Genomic DNA, 23,054 nt, shown 5'->3' with positions numbered 1-23,054 from the left:
GAGACTGATTTGGCAGTTTAAAGAAGATATACAGGATATCCTATCTTCCCCTTGACACACACCCACTGTTGTATTGGCTGGGGCTGGGGCTGAGTTGGCTCTCTGAGAGACACAAGGTGTTATGGTTAGAGTCAAGCTCTCGTGGGGGCCCCTTTGGCCCAGTGCTCTCCCCCTGGACCAGGTTCCAGAATCCACGTTGGTGGGTCAGTCCAGGAATCCATGGAGCGCATACTCTGGCTCCCTGTCTCTGACAGGAAGGATGGATGTGTGTTAACAGGGAGGTAAGGCTCTTCAGGCAGAAGACAATGAAGTTTGTGATTTCACAGATGTGAATGGGCCTAGAACTCAGTCCTCTAATGTGCAGTAGGGCTGGCTGGGCAGGTGGAGTAGGAGAAATATTGCTTGTGTTTCCCACCACACGTCCTATGTATGAGTGGTGAATGGGAGATGAAGCCTTGGCCTTCAGGGTGTGTCATCCATTTGAAACTCCCCAAAGCGTCGATCTGGCAGTGCTGACCCAGACTCCCCTCTGATTATTCACCCCAACCATGCTACCTCTAGTCCCCTTAGGTGAAAGTCCGGGATTAGATTCAACCTGGGAACTTTTGACCTCCATGCCACTCCTGAGGCCTTACAGTGTGCTATGCACTGCAGAGCACAATGATCAGGAAGCAGTCACCAAAGTGTATTGGCTGAATAAAAGCAACATTAAGACAGTACCCTGGCCCTGGCTGGTGTGGCTTAGTGGATTGAGTGCTGACCTACAAACCCAAAGGTCCCTGGTTCGATTCCCAGTCAGAGCACATGCCTGGGTTTCAGGCCAGGTTCCCAGTAGGTGACATGGAAGAAGCAACCACACACTGATGTTTCTCTCCCTCTCTTTCTCCCTCCCTTTCTTTCTTTGTAAAAATAAATAAATAAAATCTGTAAAAAAAAAAGACAGTGGCCCAAGGGTTCCAATTTTCCATTTCACTTTTTTTCACTTGGCCACCTGGTCTAGTGAAAGGGTGTCAAACTTTCTGGAACCTTTTGCAAGCATACCCTCTGTTGGTACAGTGGTCAGACATCAGTGAAATAGAATGTCATTCCTCAAGGCCCAGGAATTAAAGTCTTCATAAAACACAAAAACAGAGGCCAAATGAATTCCAAATTGCACGGAGTGGATATGGTGCTGCTGACGGCTCTTCTTCCCCGGAAATCTATAAGCTCCAAAAGCACTGCCTCACCTTCGCATTTTACTCTTGGTAGAATAAATGTACCATCCTGAGTATGCAGGGCAGGTTTTAGGATATTTCATACAATTAAGTTTGGAGAGTGCTGAAAGCACTTTGGTTTTGGTCCCCACTCCAAACTGTCCTTAAAGCAAAGGGTATATGCTTAACTGTCAGGTGAATTGGCACACTGAGTACAGTACTTGAGAAACCACTCGGAAAAATATTAACTCCCTCTAGCTGACTTCTTCTAAGAGTACGAATTCCTACATGGGAATTCCTATATGAATGGGACACAGACCCATTCATATAATTATGTATCTTCTTGAAAAGGATTTGTGAAAGCCAATGATCAATTATGAATACAGGGCCACCTCCATCTTTCCCTTAGCAGCCCTTACATACAGCTTGAGTTTGCACAACCATCCACAGCCTGAGCTTGGGTGGGGACATTTGAAATGCTCTGCAGACACTCATGATTCCCCACTTCCTTCATCTTATGGACCCACTTGGGAAGAGGTTTTGCCTGTGTGTCTTAAGCACCATTTATATTGGAAGCTGTCCACTTTGATTTCTGAGTCGTACAGCAATGCTGTCTCATTGATCAAAGGCATACACAATGCCACATTTTGCTCGATGATGAGGCCCAGGGATGGGCTGCAGGATGGACTCCACATGCGAGGCTGTGCTGCTGCGTACCACGTGAGGAAGCCTCAAGATTGCTGTGATGTCATGAGCAGAGTTCCCACCAGCCTGCGGATTGATTCTGTGGATGGGGTCTGAACTCTGAACTGCAATGATGTCACTGGCAAGACGTGCTGTATTGGTCCTGGGTGGAACAAGAATGGGGAAAGCCCTTGTTAGGGCTGATGTTTGAGCCATGTTTAGTGCCTCTTATGTATGTGTCAAGATCTAATGAAGGTCTCCCTGAGAGAATCCAAGAGAATCCAAGGAAATAAGCAGCCTGATATAAAACCTTCCAATACTCCCCCAAAGCATCCATGGTAAGAAGCAAGTCTGCTTAGGATTCAAGGCAGAGGCCGATTTTATTATTTTTTTAAAGATTTTAGCCCTGGCTGGTGTAGCTCAGTGGATTGAGCGCGGGCCTGAGAACCAGACGATCACGGTTTGATTCCCAGCTGGGGCACATGCCTGGGTTGCAGGCCATTTCCCAGCAGAGGACACATGAGAGGCAACCATACATTGATGTTTCTCTCCCTCTCTCCTTCCCTTCCCCTCTAAAGATATATAAAATCTTTTCAAAAAAGATTTTATTTACTTATTTTTAGAGAGAGGGAAAGGCAGGGAGAAAGAGAAGGAGAGAAACATCGATGTGTGGTTGCCTCTCACATGCTCCCAACTGGGGACCTGGCCCACAACCCAGGCATGTGCCCTGACTGGGAATCGAACCGAGATCCTTTGGTTTGTAGGCTGGTGTGCAACCCACTGAGCAACACCAGCCAGGGGAAGGGCAGAGGCTGATTTTAGCTGCTTACCAGGAGTAAGTAGATTTACATGGCTCAGGGTAGTAGTTTTCCCCTTCTTCCCTCCATTTCCCGCCAGACTTTTCCCTCTCATGCCCTCCCTTCTCTCTACTCACCTTTCCTCTCTCTCTTGAAGGATCAATACTTCATCAACAAGATGAGTTCAAGTAGCAGTAAACAGGCAGAGGACAAGTCAATTCTACCAACATTTTTTTTTACAGCTACAGACTATTCAAATAGACTTCCTGTAGCTTAGAACTGCAATCACCCTAAAGAACCCATGCCAGAACTCCAAGGAACAATAAGTACACACTGACATTGGCCCGTAGCTTCCTTTTCGAGGAGCTCTGCTGTAGGAGCTCTCTTTTCTGGTCAAACAGGTCTGCCCACCATTCCCAAACACATCTCACAGCTTTCTGTCACCCGGAAAGTTTGGCCTTCCATCTCCTTCATGGTCGAACCCGGCTCTGCCTCTTCCATGAAACCTAACTTCTTCTTCTCCAAGTGAATGCTGTCTGGCACCTCCTATCTACAGATAGCATTTAGGACATACTCTCCTGTTGCAGATAGAAAGGTACACATCTCTAACACTGCAGGATGTTTGCCCAATTTTCAATTTTACTGTATGTGGCTTTTCGAAGTCTTCCCTTGACTCTAGGAAAATATAGTTTGAAACTTGTAAACAACTGTATTTGCCAGAAATATTATTTGTGTGAACTAGGCAAGTTACCTTTTTGCCCTCCTTCTCCTAATGTAATTGTAAGCTGGATCAGCCTGAAGGCTATGGCTAGTGTCCACTAGCCATCAGGTTCTTTCAAATGCATGTTTACATTCTTTCGCAAAAATTGAGGAACAGTTCCAGCTGGTGTGGCTCAGCAGACTGAGTGCCAGCATGCAAACCAAAAGGTTGCTGGTTGACATTCAGTCAGGGCACATGCCTGGGTGGTGGGCCAGGTCCCCAGTAGGTGGCGCATGAAAGGCAACTGATTCGTGTATCTCTCAACATCAATGTTTCTCTCCCTCTCTTTTCCCCTCCCTTCCTCTCTCACTAAAAAGAAATAAAGTCTTTTTTTTTTAAGAGGAATAAATGTCCATTGCTTTTGGGTCCTTTTTTAAAGGTACATGTCTCATTTCTCGTGCTAGCTTAGAATCTTCTAGAATCAGGGACCAGTTCTTACTCAGATTCTCAGTGGGATCTGTAGAGCTCATCAGCTGTGAGGTAGTGGAGCAGGTTCTGGAGCCAGACTGCCTGGGTTTAAATCTAGCTTTGTTACTTACTAGCTGGGTGACTTCTATTATGAAAATCTCTGTGTGCCTTAATTCCTCAGTAAGATGGGAAGTACTAATAATGCCTGCAGCATAGGGTTAATTTGATGATCAAATAAAGTAATATTTGCAAATTACTTTGTATGTTGCCTTAAAAACAGTTGGGTCCCTGGCCGGTGTGGCTTAGTTGGTTACAGCATCATCCCCTAAACCAGAGGATTGTGGGTTTGATGCTGGGTCAGAGTATATGCATACATTGTGGGTTCAGTCTCTGGTCAGGTCATATGTGAGAGGCAACCAATCAATGTTTCTCTCTCATATCAATGTTTCTCTCCCCGCCCTCTCTCTCCTTCTCTTCCCCTCTCTCTAAAATCAAGAGGTGAGGATAGAAAATAAAAGAGAAGAATTAGGACGATTTCCCCTCTTCTGCCACCTGTCCCCAGCATGTATCCAGTACTGACTACCATGTATCCAGTACTGAGTACCCAGTAGATGTCCAGTAAAGACTCCCCAAGTGATGTACTCACATGCCTAGGTTTGGCCCAGGGAAGCTGAGGCTCTGGCTCTCTTCCCAGCAGTGAGCTTGAGGTGAGATGGCATACACAAGGTAGGGAACAAATTTCTGCTGACTTCACTTACTTCTTTGCTGCCATTCAGGCCACAGAATTAGCAGGGTCTTCAGGTACAATCTTCCTTCAAACTGCACTGATCCCACAGTTAATGGTTGACATTCTTTGTTTGCTTTAATGATTGCCAAGATCTGTTGCTTGGTATGCACTGCAGTCCAATTGCCTTTGCCCCGAGGGTAGGAGAGCATTTTGAAGTGGTTTCAGGGCTCTAGGGTAGATTTGGGAATGCTTGGGTCCATCCCCACCCACTTAAGACAGGGTCAATAGGCAGAGAGTCAAAGAACATCGGGTACTGCAAGGTGAGGGAAGTAGTGTCATCCTTGCCTGGATCTCAAAGTGCCAGTAAGCACTGCCCATACCTTTCCCCCCACCCCCAGAGCCATATCCCTTTAAAGGTTGGGAGCTATAAGGGTTTAAGGGAGCACAGGAACCCTGTCTGCAGCTTGCCAGTACACACAGTCTACCTGTGGCCAGGGGTTGGGGAAGGCTGAGGGCTGTCGATGAGCCCAGGTCCATGCAGTTCAATCTCCCAGATGAGATGGGCTAAATGTGGGCACGTGGGTGACAACGATGCCTCTGTCCCTCTGGGACAGGGTAGTAACTCCAGGCTATGTGATCTGACTATCCAAACCCATTGGAAGCTCAAGGGATTAGTCTTACTTAATAATTGTGCATGAGAGGAAGTGGGGCTGGTTAATGTTTGTCTTGGGCCTTGAGCCAGTGTGGCCAGGCCCTGGGTTCTTTGCCCCTCCCCTGGGCTGGACTGACTACCTGGTAGCATAGTGCAGACACGTCTGCAGACATTCCTGGGAAAGAGCAGCAGCAGCAGCCAGGTGAGGAAGCTGGGGGCTGAGAGAGGTGGACAAGCGGATGCTGGTGTGGCACAGGGAACAGGAATGGGGGCTGGGGAGAGGTCTGAGTCTTGTCTTCTCTTGGCCTTGGCTTTCAGCCACTTAGATCCTTCCTTTACTGCCCTCTGACCAGGAGGGAGGCCCCTCCTGCCAGGTGGCAGGCTTGCTTAGCCTCTCTTTGTAGCCCCCAACTCTTCTCTTCTTTCCATGTTCCAAGTCATTTCTCCCCCAAGTCTTTTTCCCCAGCCAAGGATGCCCCTCATCCACAAAGAGCTGAATTCCCAGGAGGACTTGAGGGGCCCTCTGGTACCGGTTGGCCACGTTTATCTCTTTAAAGCATTTTCTGCCACAGAGGGCTAAGGTTCAGTGAGACCGCGGGGCACTTCCAGGTGCTCTTTTCCTTCCCTGATTGGAAGGTAAACCAGCCATGCAACCAGCACAGGGGCTGCAGGCAGATAAATACACTGCACTCAGTATGTGCAGAGGGCCAGCCAACAGGGCTGAGATTTGCGAGCCTGCATTGCCATCGTTTTGCAGGAGGCAGGCAGACTTAAGCAGAGCTTGGAGCAAATGATGATTTGGCTATCTAAAGGAGGGGGAGCCTTCCAGCTGTCTGAAAGTTTTCCAGCTGTTGGGAATGGCATGGCAGAATGCAGGGACTTAGAAAATGACACAAGGGGAGAATAGAGACAAGAAAGGGATTTGAATGGACAGAAAATAGATGTGGATGCAGCCGAGCAATGGGGAAGGGGCCCAGGCTTTGGTGAGGGACCGACATGAATCCTAACAGGAGTTCCAGCACTTGCTTACCAGCTGCGTGAGAAGTTGTTCAGCTTCTGTAAGGCTCCTTTGCCTTATGTGTGAACTGATGACAATAAATACCCCGTAGCTCCCAGGGCTGCTGTGAGGATGAAAGTTAATAAACCCACCACTCTGGCACACACTAAGTATTCCATAAAAGGTGGCTGTGCTAATACGCCAAAATAGAGAGAGACACAGAAAGTCATGTGGTTGATGGAGGAGAAAGAAGGTAAAGGTCCAGTGGTGAATCAGTGAGGAAGCTGAAAGTAGCAGGGGTTCTATGAACAGACTGTGGCAGAGTGAGAAAAGGAGAAATTCGGAATGAGCTACACTGGCCCTGACCCAGGCCTAGCCATAGAATACATATGGCAGGGTAGAGGGGACAAGGCAATGACTGAGGGGCTGTGGAAGCGCAGGACTGAGTCAGGGAAGAGAAGCAGGGGAAGAGGAGGAGGGCTGGAGGAGTTTGGCCTTAGCCATGCCAAATTCATGAAGGCAGCCCGAAATTCAGAAGTGAATCTTACAGAAAGCCCCCTGTCCTCACCTGGCCAAAAGCTGCCTGTGAAATGATGGGGAAGCCGGGGAAGTGTGGAGTTCGAGGCTGAGCATAACCTCATTCGGCCCAGCCAGTCTCCTCTTTACCAAACTGAGAAAACACAAGGATTTCCTGTAGTTGAAAGGAGGGGTGGGGAGGGAAGGGGAGAAAGAGAGGGACTTGATGAAGGTGCATGCGCATGTGTGTGTGTGTGAGCACATGCTTATGTGTGTGTGTATGCAGGCACCCACACATACAAGCACATGTGGGAAGGAGTACAAGATTTTGACTTGCGGGCCCGGTCACAGAATACAAAGTCTTTAAAGGAACAGAGGCTGCCAAAGGTAGTGCAATGTACGTACAAAGGCTTTGAGACGCCAGGAAAATAAGCTGGAAACTTGACTCCCATTTAGCAGCAGAGCAGTTGTCACTAACCCAAGTTACTTAACTTCCCTGAGCCTCAACTTCCTTGCCTGAAAAGTGGGGACAATATTGCAGGACCGATGTAAGGACAAAGGGCAGTCTCCCGATTTTGAACTGTGCTTGAGCATTTGGGCGAATCTGAATTTGAGAACAAGGCCAGAGCCTGACGTGGCCAGAGAAGTCTTGTCTTATTAACCACAACGACGGAAGACACGCCCGGAGCAATGCAATGCATATCAATATTGGACTTTCACCCAAAGTCACACCAAGAGTTTGGATTTCAAAATCAAGTCACTCTCCTGAATGGTTTTTTTTAAAACCTTGAGGTACAATGTTGACATAAGGATCAACTTTCCTTCCAAGTGGGAAAGCAAAACTTGGAGACCCAAGTGCCCACACAAGGGTCCTTAGGGGCTCCAGAGGAGCTACTGGCTATGGCCCAGAGGACTCAAGAAGAGGAGAAGCTGGAAGCTATAAGAACCTAGAAACTCAGAGGTGGCCAGGCTGCTTGTGGGGCACCACGAGGAACAGAGAGAAGAGAATAGCTGAAGCTTGCTTTGGGGTTTGAATGAGCAGTGCAACAATGCTAAGGAAGGGAAAACCAAACGAAATCAGGATGCAGTGGAAAGGCCTGGGAAGGGAGGAGAGGGAAAGAGTTGTCAGTTGATAGACAAGGGGGAGAAGGAACCACAGGACAATAAAAGCCAGGCTGCTTCTGAATGTCCCCGTTTCTAAAAACACAGAAAGAAAATTATAATTGCAAGCAAAAGCAGTAGAGCTTTATAGGACAGAGTATGGGTTCTGGAGTTGACTTGGCCTGGCTCACATCCCAGCTCGGTCATGTGCTAACTGTGCCGCCCTTGTGACCCTTGTACAAATCCCTTCACCTTTCTTTAAAAAATTTTTTATTTATTTATTTTTAGAAAAAGGGAAAGGGAAGGAGAAAGAGAGGGAGGGAGAGAAACATTGACCAGTTGCCTCTTGCAGGTACCCCAGCTGGAGTCCAAACCTGCACCCCAGGCTTGTGCCCTGACTGGGAATACAACCGGTGACCCTTGCTCTGGGGGACAACTCCCACAGAGTTGAGCCCTGACACTGCTCAGGGCTCTCCCTTCACTTTTCTTTATGGCAATTGCCTCATCATTCAAAGCAACACCTACCTGGCGGGGTTGTTCTGAGTTTTACAGGAAATAGTGCGCGTGCAAAGGATCTGGCACATACCCGGTACTCAGTAAACAATTCTTCTCAGTGTTCCTTGATCACACGTGCTTGAATCTAACATCTCACGAGACGAAACATTTCTTTACAGCGAACTGTGGTGCCTCCTGTAGCAAGCCTTCAGAACCCTAGGCTTAGGGGAAAAGGCCCCCATGTTCCTGCTTCCCCATGCTGCCTTAGGCCCACAGCATAAACTCACTAATCTCCTGTTTTAAAATATTTTATTTATTTATTTTTAGACAGAGGGGAAGAGAGGGAGAGAAACATCAATGTGTGGTTGCCTCTTGCACCCACGGGGGACCTGGCCCAAAACCGAGGCATGTGCTCTAGACTGGGAATCGAACTGGTGACCCTTTGGTTGGCAGGTTGGTGCTGAATCCACTGAGCCACACCAGCCAGGGAAACTCACTAATCATTTTTTAAGTCAAGTGAAGAAACTTCGTTCAGAAAAGCAATCTATGTCCTATGGACCATCTCTTCATTCCCTAGTCCCTTTCATCCCATTCCTCAACTTTTGCAGTTTGCCAATACCCCACCCCTTTCCCCCTGGAACAGAGAGAACCACTCAGAACTGGAGATGGGGCTTTTCCACAACTACTGCCCCTGCACTGGGGACAGGAAATGCCCTGCATTTCCTACAAGTACAGGCCTGTGTTCCCCTTACATCTACTTCCCTGCTTCTAACATGACCTCCCTACAACTTAATGGCTGAAGTGGTGGGAGGTAGGGGGAGGCCTTCTTGCCTGTCTAAGAGCTAGAGAGCATTTCTTCCCCTAGAGCAATTGGCAAGCTTGAGAAACCAGGAGGTCACAGTGTACATTAGACATTGGAGGCAGGGCAGCAAAGGAACAGCCTGTTCTATTCAGATGGACACCACAGGTCAACAACAGAATTGGGAAGGAAAAAAAAAACGGATATTGGGTTTGGCGGCCCACTTAGTCCCCCAAAAGCACATTGCTTTTTCTTCCTTGTAAGGTTCTTACTCCCCTTGATCAGCTACTGTGAAAGTGGAGCTGGGCTAAGAACTTCTGTGAGTTGCTTCATTGAATCTCACAATAACCCTGGACATTAAGGCCATTTGTAAATAAGCAAGCAGGCCCAGAGAAGTTCAGTCACCAGTCCAAGGCCTTATAAGGTGCAGAACCAAGATTCCATCTTCTAACTTTCTATTTGATTGCTTAACTCTTTCTTTCTCTTCCCGGCTTACTCTCTCTCACCACGTGCCCATCTGCCCACCCTCTGTGCGGGTTCCCTCTCCGGAAGCCCAAGGAGGGATGGTCACAGTATGCCCCATGACACTGGATTTGGAATCTACCCACAGGTCGACAACGTCCATGTTGCTTGTACTTTTTATGGGTAGCATTAACCTTGTCTGTTGCTGCTGCTGCTGTTGCGATCCGCTAGCCTTGGCTTTTGCTGCCACCACCTGCAAAAGCACAAGTATATACTACGGAAAGAACCCTGACTTCTCCTTCAACTCCTTTGGTGTTTCATCTTCCTCTACACTTTCAGGCTGCGTGCCCTTGAGTGAGTGACTTAACTTATCTGAGCTGTAGATTCCTCATCTGGAAAGAGTAGGGTAACATTCCTTAGAGGCTAGCTAAGTGGATCAAAAGAAAGAATGCATGGGAAAACACCTAACACAGTTCCTGGCTTGATAACTATGAGCTCCCTTTCTTCTCCTCTAGCTCACCCATACCCTGGAAGGGATCTAAGCCTAGGAAAAATCCCACAGACCCTAAGTTTCCAGGAGGGTCAAGGGGAAGGACCTCCCCAAAGAGCGTCCTGGTTCCCTCGGATCCCCTCTTGCATGTACCTGTCTTTGTTCCATCTCCTCCCCCTCCACCGTGGCCATTCTCCTGGTGGGGCTATGGGGCGGGTGCGGCGATGGACCGGGCGGGCACAGAACAGGTGGGTGCAGGCTGGGTGTCCGGCGCTGGGACACAAGTGCTCTGTGTGTAGGGTGGGCGGAAGTCAGGGCATTTGATCTGAATTCTAAAGGGCGTTGTTCAGAGCCCCACAAAGGTCCCATTGTGCAGACACTGGGTATAAAGCAGCATATGACTCCCCAGCACCGGGCGGTGATGAATTGGGACGCAGGCGCGGACCCAGGGACCACTCCCCCGGCAGACATGAGACCATAGGGGACCTGTCTGGGTGGCCTCAGGGATAGGCACTCCCCAAGGTAACAGGGCTGTTTGGGTCTGCCCCAGGTCCAGAGTTAAGGAGCTGGAGGATGGGGAGCTAAAGAGGACGTCTAAAGGCAGAAAGAGATGGGCGTGGCAAAGAAAGGGGCTAGAGAGGAAAGAATGCTGGGTGAAAGGAAAACAGGGAGATGGGGCTCAGGGAAGGCGAGTGGAGTGAGTGAGTGAGGAGGAGGAGGAAGCAGAGGAGGAAGAGGAAGAGAAGTGCCTCGCAAGGGAGATGGGGTGATGAGGAGAGCCACGGCTCCTTTTTCCTTCCCTGTCACTGGCTCTTGAAAGTGCTGGGGGCTGTCAGGCGGTGTTATGGTGACCAGCCTTCTGGCCCAGCTCTGACAGCTTGCTTTGTGGCTCATGTGTTGCAGGTGTGAATGAGGCAGGATGAACTGGACGGGCTTGTACACCTTGCTCAGTGGCGTGAACCGGCATTCTACCGCCATTGGACGAGTATGGCTCTCGGTCATCTTCATCTTCAGAATCATGGTGCTGGTGGTGGCTGCAGAGAGTGTGTGGGGTGATGAGAAGTCTTCCTTCATCTGCAACACCCTCCAGCCCGGCTGCAACAGCGTCTGCTATGACCAGTTTTTCCCCATTTCCCATGTGCGTCTGTGGTCTCTGCAGCTCATCTTGGTTTCCACCCCAGCTCTCCTCGTGGCCATGCACGTGGCTCACCAGCAGCACATAGAAAAGAAAATGCTGCGACTTGAGGGCCATGGGGACCCCCTCCACATGGAGGAGGTGAAGAGGCACAAGTTCCACATCTCAGGGACACTGTGGTGGACCTATGTCATCAGTGTGGTCTTCAGGCTGCTGTTTGAGGCCGCCTTCATGTATGTCTTTTATCTGCTCTACCCGGGCTACGCCATGATGCGGCTCGTCAAGTGTGACATCTACCCCTGCCCCAACACAGTGGACTGCTTCGTGTCCCGGCCCACGGAGAAAACAGTCTTCACCGTCTTCATGCTGGTGGCCTCCGGCATCTGCATCATCCTCAATGTGGCTGAAGTGGTGTACCTCATCATCCGGGCCTGTGCCCGCCGAGCCCGGCAACGTTCCAATCCGCCTTCCCGCAAGGGCTCAGGCTTTGGCCACCGCCTCTCACCTGAATACAAGCAGAATGAGATCAACAAGCTGCTGAGTGAGCAGGACGGCTCCCTGAAAGACATACTGCGACGCAGCCCCGGCACTGGGGCCGGGCTGGCTGAGAAGAGCGACCGTTGCTCTGCCTGCTGATGCCACATACCAGGCAACGTCCCTTCCCGCCTCACACTCTGCCCTGGGCCTGTGCCCCCTTCTCCTTTTCTGGTGCACAGGCTGCTGTCGGCCAAGGAGAGCTCCATCGAAACCACCCTTCCCTCCCAACTCTCCGTCCTCCCTGGGGCATTCTGTCTGAGGTGCTGAAGGGGTGGGGAGCCTGAGGCCACGTAAGCCCGTGCTCAAGGTTATTGGGGGTGTGGGCAGCTCTTGTGGTCTGTTCTCCTTCCTCTTCCCTCTCCATCTCCCTGGGACCACTGGGGACAAGACATAGGATGCTCTGACAGCATCTCCAATGATGAAACTAATCTTAACCCTGTGCTGTCAGATATCCTGTTTCTGCAGTCACATCAGTGGAGAGGGAATCAAGCAAGTGTGGTGCAGGGAGGGTGCTGTGGGCCTGTGGGTGGAGAAGGGAGGGTAGCAAGGAAAGGAAGAGCAGTGCTTGCGGCCTCAAGGAAAGGAGGACGAGTCTGGGGTGGAGGAGTTAGGGAGGGAGAAAGAAGCAGGCAGATAAATTGGAGTGGGGGTTGGGCTGGGCTGCCTCTGCCTCTACTCCCCAAGGCCTCTCTCTGCCTGAAATGTTACACATTAAACAGGATTTTACAGGAAACGAAGAGGTGGTTTTGTGTGTTTGTCCAGTTCTTTCTCCTGCAACTTCCGACCTCCCCAGGGAGAGCTGCCCTTGGCTGTTGCTGATCAAGAAAGCAGTGGGCTAAAGATGCAGGGATTTGGGAAGACATAGTTGCAAATAAGGAGCCACCGCCCTCCTGGCCTGCAAAACCAGACCCTGAGCTGTTCTCTCCTGGCTTCTGTTGTTTTGACTTGTTGGGGGTTTGTTTTTCTGTGTTTTTTTTTGACAACAGCTTTATTGGGGTCTAAGTCACTCCCTTACTCTGAGTTTATTTTGTATCCATTTTAACTACACAGCTTGTTGAGTTTTGGTAATTGTGTACAGTTTTGTAAATGTGACCATAATATATTAGAAAACATTAACATCAGCTCAGAAAATTCCCTTGGGCCCCCTCCTCTGATTTTGAAAAGATGAAAATGCCAACTCCCTCTGGAGAAACAGGAAATGATAAACTTTGCAGGTCTTGTGCAGGAGCGCGCACACATTTCCTCCGTATCTTGGTGAAGCTCCCTCCTCTGCACTCCTGGGAGAAACAGTCCCCTCCGTTGCCTGAAATTCAGCATTCTAGGCAATCTAATGCCCCGCAAGCCACCCATCCAATTGTGCAGTGACCTTGACCCCTTTTATCTGGACCTAGCCCCTAATTCTGCCCTCCTCCTCAGTTCCCTCCCCACAGGGATCGATGCCACCCACCCAAGAGACGTGTCCACCACAGGTCAAACATAGCATAGCAACAGTCTCCTTAACTGTATCGCTCTCCTAAGTGGCAGGTGAACTCCCCTCCCCATGTCAGCTGTTGGGGGGGTGCGCCGAGCCCCAGGCTAGGACTTGACAAAGCTGGGTTCTAGTGCTGGTGCTGTTACTTCTTAGCAAGGCATTGCCTTCCCCAAGCCTCAGTTTCCTTGTGAGCAAATAGAACTGGCCTCACACATCTCTAAGCCCCCTTAAAACACGTTGTGCCTCAGGGATTCTGAAAAGTCTTCCCCAGCCTCACCTGTGGCCGGCCTCTCAGAGTAAAAGTTTCCCCCACGGCAAATTTCTCTCCTCAGCTTTCCTACCTCCTAACAGGAAAAAAAATAATGGTTTGCCACTCCCTCCCAGAGGGTGCTGACTCTACGTGGGAAGCGTAGAAAGGAAGAGAACATCTGATCACAATTGCTCTGCTCTAGAAACAGTCTCTCCTTCCTACAGAGAGCATGGACGGTTTCCTCACTGGAGGCTGTTCCTCCTTCAAAAAAGAAAAGAGAGCCTTGGCTTGTGTGGCTCAGTGGATTGAACACCAGAGTCACCTGTTTGATTCCCAGTCAGGGCACACGCCTGGGTTGTGGGCCAGGTGCCTGGTTGGAGGTATGTGAGAGGCAACCACATACATATTGATGTTTCTCTCCCTCACTTTCTCCCCCACTTCTGCCTTATCTAAAAATAAATAAATAAAAATCTTTTTAAAAACTTAAAAAAAAGAAAAGAGAAAGTAAGTAGTCCTTTCCCCCACATTCAGCAGTCTGAGAGAGGGCTTTGCCCTCTCTTAAAAGAGATACATTCCTTTCTCGCCAGAAATTTCCTTGTCCCTCAGACACTGGCATCGTACCCTGTTAGAGGAGAGGTTCATACCCCCTTGTGGTGGGAGAGATGCTTTTTCCTCTTAAAACCCATCCTGTCTCCACCCGTAACACAACACAACACAACACAACACAACACAACACAACACATGCAGAGCACCTCAGGTGGTCAAAAAGGCCATCAAGTCCTTTGTAGGTGACTGTCACCTCCAAAGGAGTCCCCATCAGTCTGTCAGCGGATTTCTCAAAAAAGACCTTACAGGCAAGAAGGGGCTGGAAAGAAGTATTCCCAGTCGTGAAATCCAAAGACCTACATCCAAGACTGCTCTATCCAGCAAAGCTTTCATTTAGAATGGAAGGGCAGATAAAGTGCTTCTCAGATAAGTTCAAGGAGTTCATCATCACCAAGCCCTTATTATATAAATTGTTAAAGGGACTTATCTAAGAAAAAGAAGATGAAAGATATGTACAGTAAAATGACAGCAAACTCACAGGTACCAACAACCACACCTAAAATAAAAACAAACTAAGGAAACAACTAGAACAGGAACAGAACCATAGAAATAGAGATCACATGGAGGGGTAGCAACAGGGGAGTGGGAGGAGGAGAGTGGGGGGAAAGGTACAGAGAATAAGTAGCATAGATGGTAGGTAGACAATAGACAGGGGGGGCAAGAATTATATGGGAAATGTAGAAGCTAAAGAACTTAAGACACATGGACAGGAACTAAAGGGGGGGAATGTGGATGGGAGAGGGTGTGCAGAGTAGAGGGGAATGAAGGGCGGGAAATGGGACAATTGTAATAGCATAATCAACAAAATGTATTTTTAAAAGGCCACCAAGAGAAAATCTTTCTTTTTTTAAAATTCCACCCTGGGCTCTGGCTGGTGTGGCTCAGTAGATTGAGCACACACCTGCAAACCAAAGGGTCACTGCTTTGATTCCCAGTCAGGGCACATGCCCGGGTTGCAGGCCAGGTCCCCAGCAGGGGGGTATACAAGAGGCAACCACACACTGATGTTTCACTCCCTCTTTCTCCTTCCATATCCCTCTCTAAAAATAAATAAAATCTTCACACAAAAAGAAATGTCTGTTTAAAAAATAATTCCACCCTGGTTCCACAGAGGGACTTCATGCCCTCTCCACACTGAGAAATGCTAACTCCACCATCACCCCAGAAATCTTTCTTTTCTAAAGATCTCTAAATCCCCTTTGGAAAGAGGCTCCAACTCCAGATCAGGGCTTTCCTCTCTAGGGGGCAGTGGTGGGACAATAAAGCTACCCAGATGGGGGTTTCAGTCCAAAGGACACTTAGTCTTATGTCCCTCTAACCAGGTGGAAGAACACCAAAGGTGGCTTGAGGGAGCCAGTGCCCCAGGAATGGGGGGTGGGGGAGGTAGGGAGAGTGGGCGTAACCCCAGGGATGAGGTTTTTATTTGAGGCTCTGGTCACAAGAATGTGAGAAAGAAACCAGGAGGCAAGCGGGGCTTAATCCCCACCACCCAGTAGGCAAAGTATTGAGTGATGGGGATAGTGAAAAGGACTTTGGAATCTGGACACCTGAGTCTCAGTTTATTAGCTCTGTCCCCTCAGGCACATTATAGTTACACTGAGTCTTGGTTTTCTTATCTGCAAAACAGGGTTGGGAGGAACATTTCTACCTCTCTCACAGAGAAATCAAAGGAGGCTGCACAGAAACTGGTTAGAAACTGGAAAGGAAGGTAAGATAGCATCAGAAGCAATAAAGACCACGGCCTCAAGGCATGCTAAAACTTGCAATAAACCAGAAAGGAGGGAAGCTGGTTAAGCTAGGCTGGAGCTAGTGGAAAGAACTTGCAGCAATAGGGTTGCCTCCCTCCAGGGAGCAGCCGACAGTCCAAACAGCAAAGTCCAACAGGCATTACAAACTTCTCTTGAACACACACGATCCATCTAAGGGTCAATATTCTAGGGGTCTGACAGAGCCTAATATTAGGGGTCAGAAAAAGCCTAATATTAACAGGAATTTGTAACACATGCTTGCACATGGCACTTGTGCTTTCAGGGACATGTATGGCCTTTTAGAGGTACCTGTGTGCAGAGCCATCAGGAGCTGGGAGCAGAGGGACAGAGTCAGCTCCTGGATGAAGAGACAGGCTGAACTAGGCGAGTAGTTAAGGTCCCAGCCAGCTGAGATGGGATTTCAAAGCAGGCTGCAGTATCCATAGAGAATTGGCATGGCAACCATGAACTGATTCAGAGGCCCAATCAGATAGCCTGGGTGCACACAGTGGCAGCTAGAGGGGAACTCCGTCCGGTTCCATTTACTGATTCCATGCTACCTAAATGCCAGGCCTAACCTACGGTAGGGAAGGGGCTATAAAGACCCACCTAGCTGGGCCTCCTTTGATCCCTGGACTAGTCCAGGCAGAACCTGTCAGGTGGGAAAAACAACTAGGCCATTCTAGGGAAGGAGAATAAAGTGGGCAAAAAACACATGGTATCTGAAAGGGCGTGATGTCGTCTTCAGATTTCAACCAATAATCTGCAATGGAGAGTTTAAAGAGTGGAATGGCTAGAGTGAAGGTGGGAAAGATGAACTATGGCCAGTTTATCGTGGGCCTTATATGTCATTATAAGGGCCTAAGACTGTCCCTTCGGTAGTGGAAACCATTAAGGGTTGTTTTGTTTAAAGATTTTATTTATTTGCCCTGGCTGGTGTGGCTCAGTGGATTGAATGCCAGCCTGTGAACCAAAGGGTCTCTAGTTCGGTTCCCAGTCAGGGCAGATGCGGGCCAGGTCCACAGTAGGGGTCGTGTGAGACCCCAGGAGGCAACCACACACTGATGTTTCTCTCCCTTTTTTTCTCCCTCCCTTCCTCTCTCTCTAAAAATAAATAAATGAAATCTTTACAAAAAAAGACTAGGACAGTGGCACGAGGAATAAAACAAGACAGATGTGAGAGGCATTTTGGACGCAGAATCTCCAACAGGACTTGATGTCTGACCATGGGGAGGTAAAGGAGACAAAGATAATTTGCACATTTCCTTCCCCTTCCTTGACCGGCCTATTCCTAATCTTTCAAGACTGAGCTCAAAGGTCATTTACCGTGTGAAGCTTGCAAGTCTTTCCTCTCTGCCACCCCCACCCCCACCCCAGGCCTGCAGTCCCTCAGCAAAAATGAGCCTCCCTCCCCTTCAGAATTTCTGCTGTACATTGTAGTATATGTTGATTAGAGTGCTTATCAAATTGCCTGGTAATTATTTGCATAACCTTAATAGATAGGGGGTGCTTAGCCTGATCGAATAAGGGCTGTTGGGAGAGGTTATAGGCACGTGCCAAGGTTCAGCATCTTGAAAGAGAAGTGTGAGCTCAGGGTGACCAGAGTAGAGAATGGGGGAGGGGGATGGTCATACCAGGTGAGACCAGCAAGGGCCCATCCGTAAAGAGTCTCATATACTGTGCATAGAAGTTTGCACAGCAGTTTGAACTCTCAGCTACCCCATGTAAGAACCCTTGTGACTTCAAAGCTATGCCCTTTACTAGTCTTACAGGCAACTCTGTACTCAGAATTACAGACTGACTGTGGAGGTTTTCAGGAGATGCAGCTCAGGGAAGACCTTCACACAAACAGATGCATTAAGGTTGATGGTCAACTATGGAAGAAAGAGCAGCGATTTGATGGTGGACTTCGAGGACAAAGTGGAATTTACACAGGATGGTGACAACGGTTCTCCATTCCAACTGAAGTCTCTCTGAAAAGTCCATATAGTACAGCGATTAGGAGTGTGGTCCACTGCCTACCTGTGTGACTTGAGTTCAGTTCCTCAGCTACTCTGCCTCCGTTGACCTCATCTGTCATACAAAGACAATGGTAGTCCCGACATCACGGGGGCTGCAGTGAGGATTAACTGTGCTAATTATATATGAACACTTGGAGGAGTGCCCAGGTGAAGATAAGCTCTGGGCAGGTGTGTGCTATTAGGGCTTCATCTCGTTACCTTTGTCACCCTGCAGCTATTCACCACCTTTCTCCAACACTGAGCTGAACTCTTTGCCTCGCGTAATTAACATGCTTTCTCAACTATTTGCTTGTCAATTGCCGCATGTGTGCACGCATAAGGTAAGCAAGTCTGAATGTTTGCATACATCTGTCGCGATACGTAGGACCACATTTGTGTATCTATGTGGCAGGATGGCTGTGAAGGGCTTTTTAATTCTTAATGCAGTTCTCCTGCAAAACATGTGTCTTAATCACCCTATAATCTGAAACCTCACTATCAGACTTAGAAATCAGTTCGGTGGATGAAAGGAAAAGAGATGGTTTATGGAGCACACAGTATGGACCAGATTTGATGCTAAAGTAAGCACTTACATACATAATCTCCGTAATGGCAAGGTAGCTATTGCTGCACCCCGACCTGCAGAGAATGGAATGGAGGTTCGGAGAGGGCAGGTGATAGGTCCAAAGTTCAATTCTGCAGAGCCAGAATTGAAACATAAGCATGTGCTAAGGCACAATCTGTGCTGTGTGCTCTATTCCAAAGTAACCAGTCTGTGCTGTCGTTAGGGAGTGTTTCAGGACATGCAGGTGGGGTGGGGTGGGAGAAGCTCACTCTGAAACAATATCCCTAAATGTTAACCTGCTGAAAAACAGACTGCATTTGGGGATCCCTAAGGTCAAGGGTGAGAAACAGTAGAAGTTTCAAAAGCTTGTCTTGATCTAGGGGTTCTGAATAACTGTCTCTCCCTGTCTGCCCTTCACTCCCCAAACTGCCTTGCTTTGTGGGGATGCACAATTTCTGGATCCTGCCCCAGGCAGAGATCTCTGGAGATGCTGTCTCTTGCCCAGAGCGCCCCATGCTGTGTGAGCGCAGGGCAGCTCCCTCCTCAACTTTCACCAGCTTTCAAAGACGTGCCTGGTTTTCCAGGCCTTGCCCCTTGCCCCTCCTCCACCTCCCTTTCAAGGGACAAAGCCTTTCATTGCACCATTAGAGATAAAAGTCTCAAAATGCAGATGCCTCGGAGAATGTATGCCAACTAAAATGCATTCCCACTAAACTATAATCAGTAAGCCAGCAAGCAAGGCCTGGGAACACCGCCTTCCAAATCTTTCGAATTTTCAGCACATTGTGTGCCTTCCTTCAGGCCTTGCTGATAATGAGAACAATAAAAGCTGATGTTTGGGGTTTGTTTGTTAAACTGTTGACACTACAGATGGCTCTGTCCCTCCCCTTTCACCCACTCCCACCTATCCCCCACCTCTCCTTCCCTCTGGCCATCACCACACTGATCTCCGTGTCTATGAGTTATGAATATCTGTTCTTTGGCCAATTCTTCACCTTCTTTTTCATCTAGCACCTCCAACCCTGCTCCCTTCTGACAGCTGCCAGTCTGTTTCATGTGTCCATGCCTCTGTTTCTATTTCATTCCTCCATTTATTTTGTTCATTTGATTCCACAAACAACTCAGATCATGTGGTACTTGTCTTTCTCTGACTGGAAAAGTTAATGTTTAGTAAGCGCTGGCTGTGTGCTGGATAACCAGTAGCTCTCTTAATCATCACCAGTGGTTGAGATAAGCACCGTTATTGTCCCCATTTAAAGATGAGGGAACACAGGTCCACATAGGTTAAGTACTGGTCCAGGCCACACAGCTAGGAAAGAAGGGGCCAAGCTGGGAAACTGGAACTCGTGTCTGCCAGGTGCCAAAGGCAAAGCGGGGAATATTTCTGCTCCCTGGAGTCTCTGTAACAAGTCTTCTGGATTTCCTCAGCACCCAATTCTCCCCTACCTCACCCAGACATGCTAGAGTCACCTTAAAACATGGAGCATAGCCTGCCAAGTCGTTGTGAAAATCCTTTACGAGCTTTCCATCACTTTGAGAATAAAGCATGATTGCTCTACTTGGCGAGGACCAAGGGCTTTCTCAGGATGCTGGGTTTTCATCGCTAAACTGGGGGAGGCCCTGGGCAAACCGAGATGGCTGGTCCCCCTAACAGGTTTGCCGTGGCATTCAATGCCTTTTACAACCTGATCCCTGTTTTCCCCGCAACACCTCCCTCCACTGCTCACCCTTTTCACTGTACCCTCTCCACCTCCTCTGCAGCCCAACCACCCTTCCTTGAAGGCACTCCATGTTCTCAGATCCCTCCACGCCTTTCTGCACACTGCTCCCTGTACCTGTGTTGTGCCTGACAAACTCTGCCCAGTCTTCATGAAAGCCCAGCTCCCACGTCACCTCTGTGGTCTTGCTTTCCTGGTAGAGAAGGAGTAACAATCGCATCCTACCCAGGGTCAAGACTAGGGTGAGGCAATCAAGGCACCAAGGGTGCAACATTTCCGGAGGCATTCGCTCTCAGGCTGTGCAAATGCCGCTCCCCTACTTGCACGACCCCAGCCGTGAGCACCTCCTTGCATTTGGCACCCTAGGTGTTTTGATTGCCCTGCCCCTGTCCCAGTCCTGGTCCTCCCTATCAGACTAGGGACTTCTCAAGAGCAGATTGTAAGTTCTTCCTCATCTTTCCATCCCCAGTGACTAACACAAGGCTTGGCATGGAGTAGAAATCTAGTTGAACAAATGACATCAGAACCTTCTCTGTTCCAGCAGGGGAAGGAGGTAGGAGAGCAGGTAGTTTGAGGATGGGAGTGGAAGAAGGCAAACTTAATAGACTTCATCTTGCCCTGGCCGGCGTGGCTCAGTGGATTGAGTGCCAGCCTGCGGACTGAATGTTCGCAGGTTCAATGCCCGGTCAGGGCACACGCCTGCATTGCAGGCCAGGTCCCCAGTTGGGGATGTGCGAGAGCAACCAATGGATGTATCTCTGGCACACTGATGTTTCCCTCCCTCTCTTCCTCCCTCCCTTCCCTTCTCTCTAAAAAGAAAGAAATACAATCTTTTTTTAAAAATATTTTATTTATTTATTTATCTTTAGAGGGTAAGGAGAGAGGGAGAGAAACATCAATGTATGGTTGCCCTTCATGCATCCCCTGCTGGAGGCTCGCCTGCAGGGAACCAGCCTGCAACCCAGGCATGTACCCTGACTGGGAATCGAACCGCGATCCTCTGGTTCGCAGGCCTGTGCTCAATCCACTGAGCTACACCAGCCAGGGCGAAATACAATCTTTAAACAAATAAAAACATAGACTTCATCTTGGTCTGGGGTATGAGGACAGCTTTCAATCAGGCAATTCTGCCTCGAGCTTCGGTCACCTTTGGGGCTTCTCCCCCTTCTCTGGTTCTCCCTCTCCCTTCCTGTCTCTGGTTAACTGGAGATATTCTCCAAGATACCATTTTTTTTGGTCTTCTCCTCCCGTCGTTCTATTCCCTGACTCAGAGAGCTTGTCCGCTCCCAGAGCTTCAGCGAGGAGCTTTCCGCAGCAGACTTCTAAAATGACACCTCATGCACCATGGGAAGTGAAAGAAGTCAGACAGAAAAAGGCAAATACTGTGTGATCTCACTTATACGTGGTGTCCAAAGTAGCTGAACTCATAGAAACAGCGTTCAGAAAATGGTGGTTTGAAAATGGTTCCGAAACCATAAAATGGTGGTTTCCAGAGGCTGGGGGGATGTAAGTTAAATCAGGAGGTGTTGATCAAAGGGTACAAACGTGCAATTATAAGATGAATAAGTTCTGGGGGGCTTATATACACCATGGTGACTATAGTTAACAATACTGTATTACACGCTGGAAAGTTGCTAAGAAAGTAGATCGAAAATGTTCTCACCACAAAAAAAGAAATGGTAATTATATGATAGGAGGATGGAGATGTTAGCTAGTGTTACTTAGGTGGTCATCATTTTCCAACATGTGTATCAAATCAACACGGTGTAAACTTAGGCAATGTTATATGTCAATTGTATGTCAGTAAATCTGGGAAAAACAGATACCTTCTCTCTCTTCTATGCCTCAGGCTCACATTTCTAACTGCCTAGTACATATGAAAACAGCTAGCAGTAATATCACTTTTCATATGTATTTTCTCATCTGACCTTTTCGACAATTCTGTGACAAAGTCAGGGCAGAATACAGATACATTTTTTAAGATTTATTTATTTATTTATCTTTAGAGGGGAAGGGAAGGAGAGAGGGAGAGAAATATCCATGTATGGTTGTCTCTCTGAGTCCCCTCCTGGGGACTGGCCTGCAACCCAGGCACGTGCCCTGACTGGGGATCGAACTGCGATCCTCTGGTTCGCAGGCCCGCGCTCAATCCACTGAGCTACACCAGCCAGGCTACAGATACATTTTTAGGGGAGACAGAAAGAGTTGGGTTTGCCCAAGTTTTAGTGGCAGAGCTATGATTAAAAACTGAAGTTTGGCCCTGGCTGGTGTAGCTCAGTGGATTGAGCACGGGCCTGCGAACCAGAGGATCTCGGTTCGATTCCCAGTCAGGGCACATGCCTGGGTTGCAGGCCAGTTCCCAGCAGGGGACACACGATACATTGTACATTGTGTCTCCTCGGCAGAGGCAACCATACATTGATATTTCTCTCCCTCTCTCCTTCCCTTCCTCTCTAAAGATAAATAAATAAAATATTTTAAAAAATAGATGAGTGGATAAAACAGCAGTGGTACATTTACACGATGGAATTCTATGCAGCTGTATAAAAGAAGAAAATATGGCCCTTTGCAATAGTATGGATGGACCTGAAGAACATGATGCTAAGTGAAATAAGCCGGTCAGAGAAAGACAAATACCATAGGGTCTCACTTATATGCGGAATCTCATGAACAAAATAAACTAACAAGCATCATAGAAACAGACTCAGATGGAGAGCAGACTGACAGCTTAAGGGGGTGGAGGGATCAAGCAAAAATGGAAAAAGAGAAAGAGAACTCACAGACATGGACAATAGTGTGGTGACTGCAGGGAGTGAGGCAGGTGGGTGGCGGTGGAAGAGGAAGGGGATAAATGGCAACAGAAAAACACAATGAAAAGTGAAAAACAAAAACTCAGCTCTGCCTGTTCCTTCTGCTATGCCATGGTGCTCGGCCCCCCATATG

The 23,054-nt window shown here is 48.5% G+C and overlaps 1 protein-coding gene across 1 annotated transcript; it reads left to right on the top strand.

Annotated features, from left to right (window-relative positions):
• The first annotated feature begins 5,321 nt into the window (after window positions 1–5,321).
• Window positions 5,322–12,486, top strand: GJB1 (gap junction protein beta 1). The gene is made up of 2 exons (XM_037057948.1): window positions 5,322–5,423; window positions 10,985–12,486. The coding sequence occupies exon 2, from the start codon at window positions 11,001–11,003 to the stop codon at window positions 11,850–11,852; it is 852 nt and encodes a 283-aa protein (XP_036913843.1). The 5' UTR covers window positions 5,322–5,423; window positions 10,985–11,000; the 3' UTR covers window positions 11,853–12,486.
• Window positions 12,487–23,054: the final 10,568 nt, after the last annotated feature.

Source organism: Sturnira hondurensis, unplaced genomic scaffold (assembly GCF_014824575.4).
Source record: "Sturnira hondurensis isolate 20B ecotype Veracruz unplaced genomic scaffold, ASM1482457v3 Scaffold0000982, whole genome shotgun sequence".
Taxonomy (NCBI): domain Eukaryota; kingdom Metazoa; phylum Chordata; class Mammalia; order Chiroptera; family Phyllostomidae; genus Sturnira; species Sturnira hondurensis.
Note: the sequence above shows the minus strand (reverse complement) of the source record. Positions and strands in the feature narration are given on the sequence as shown.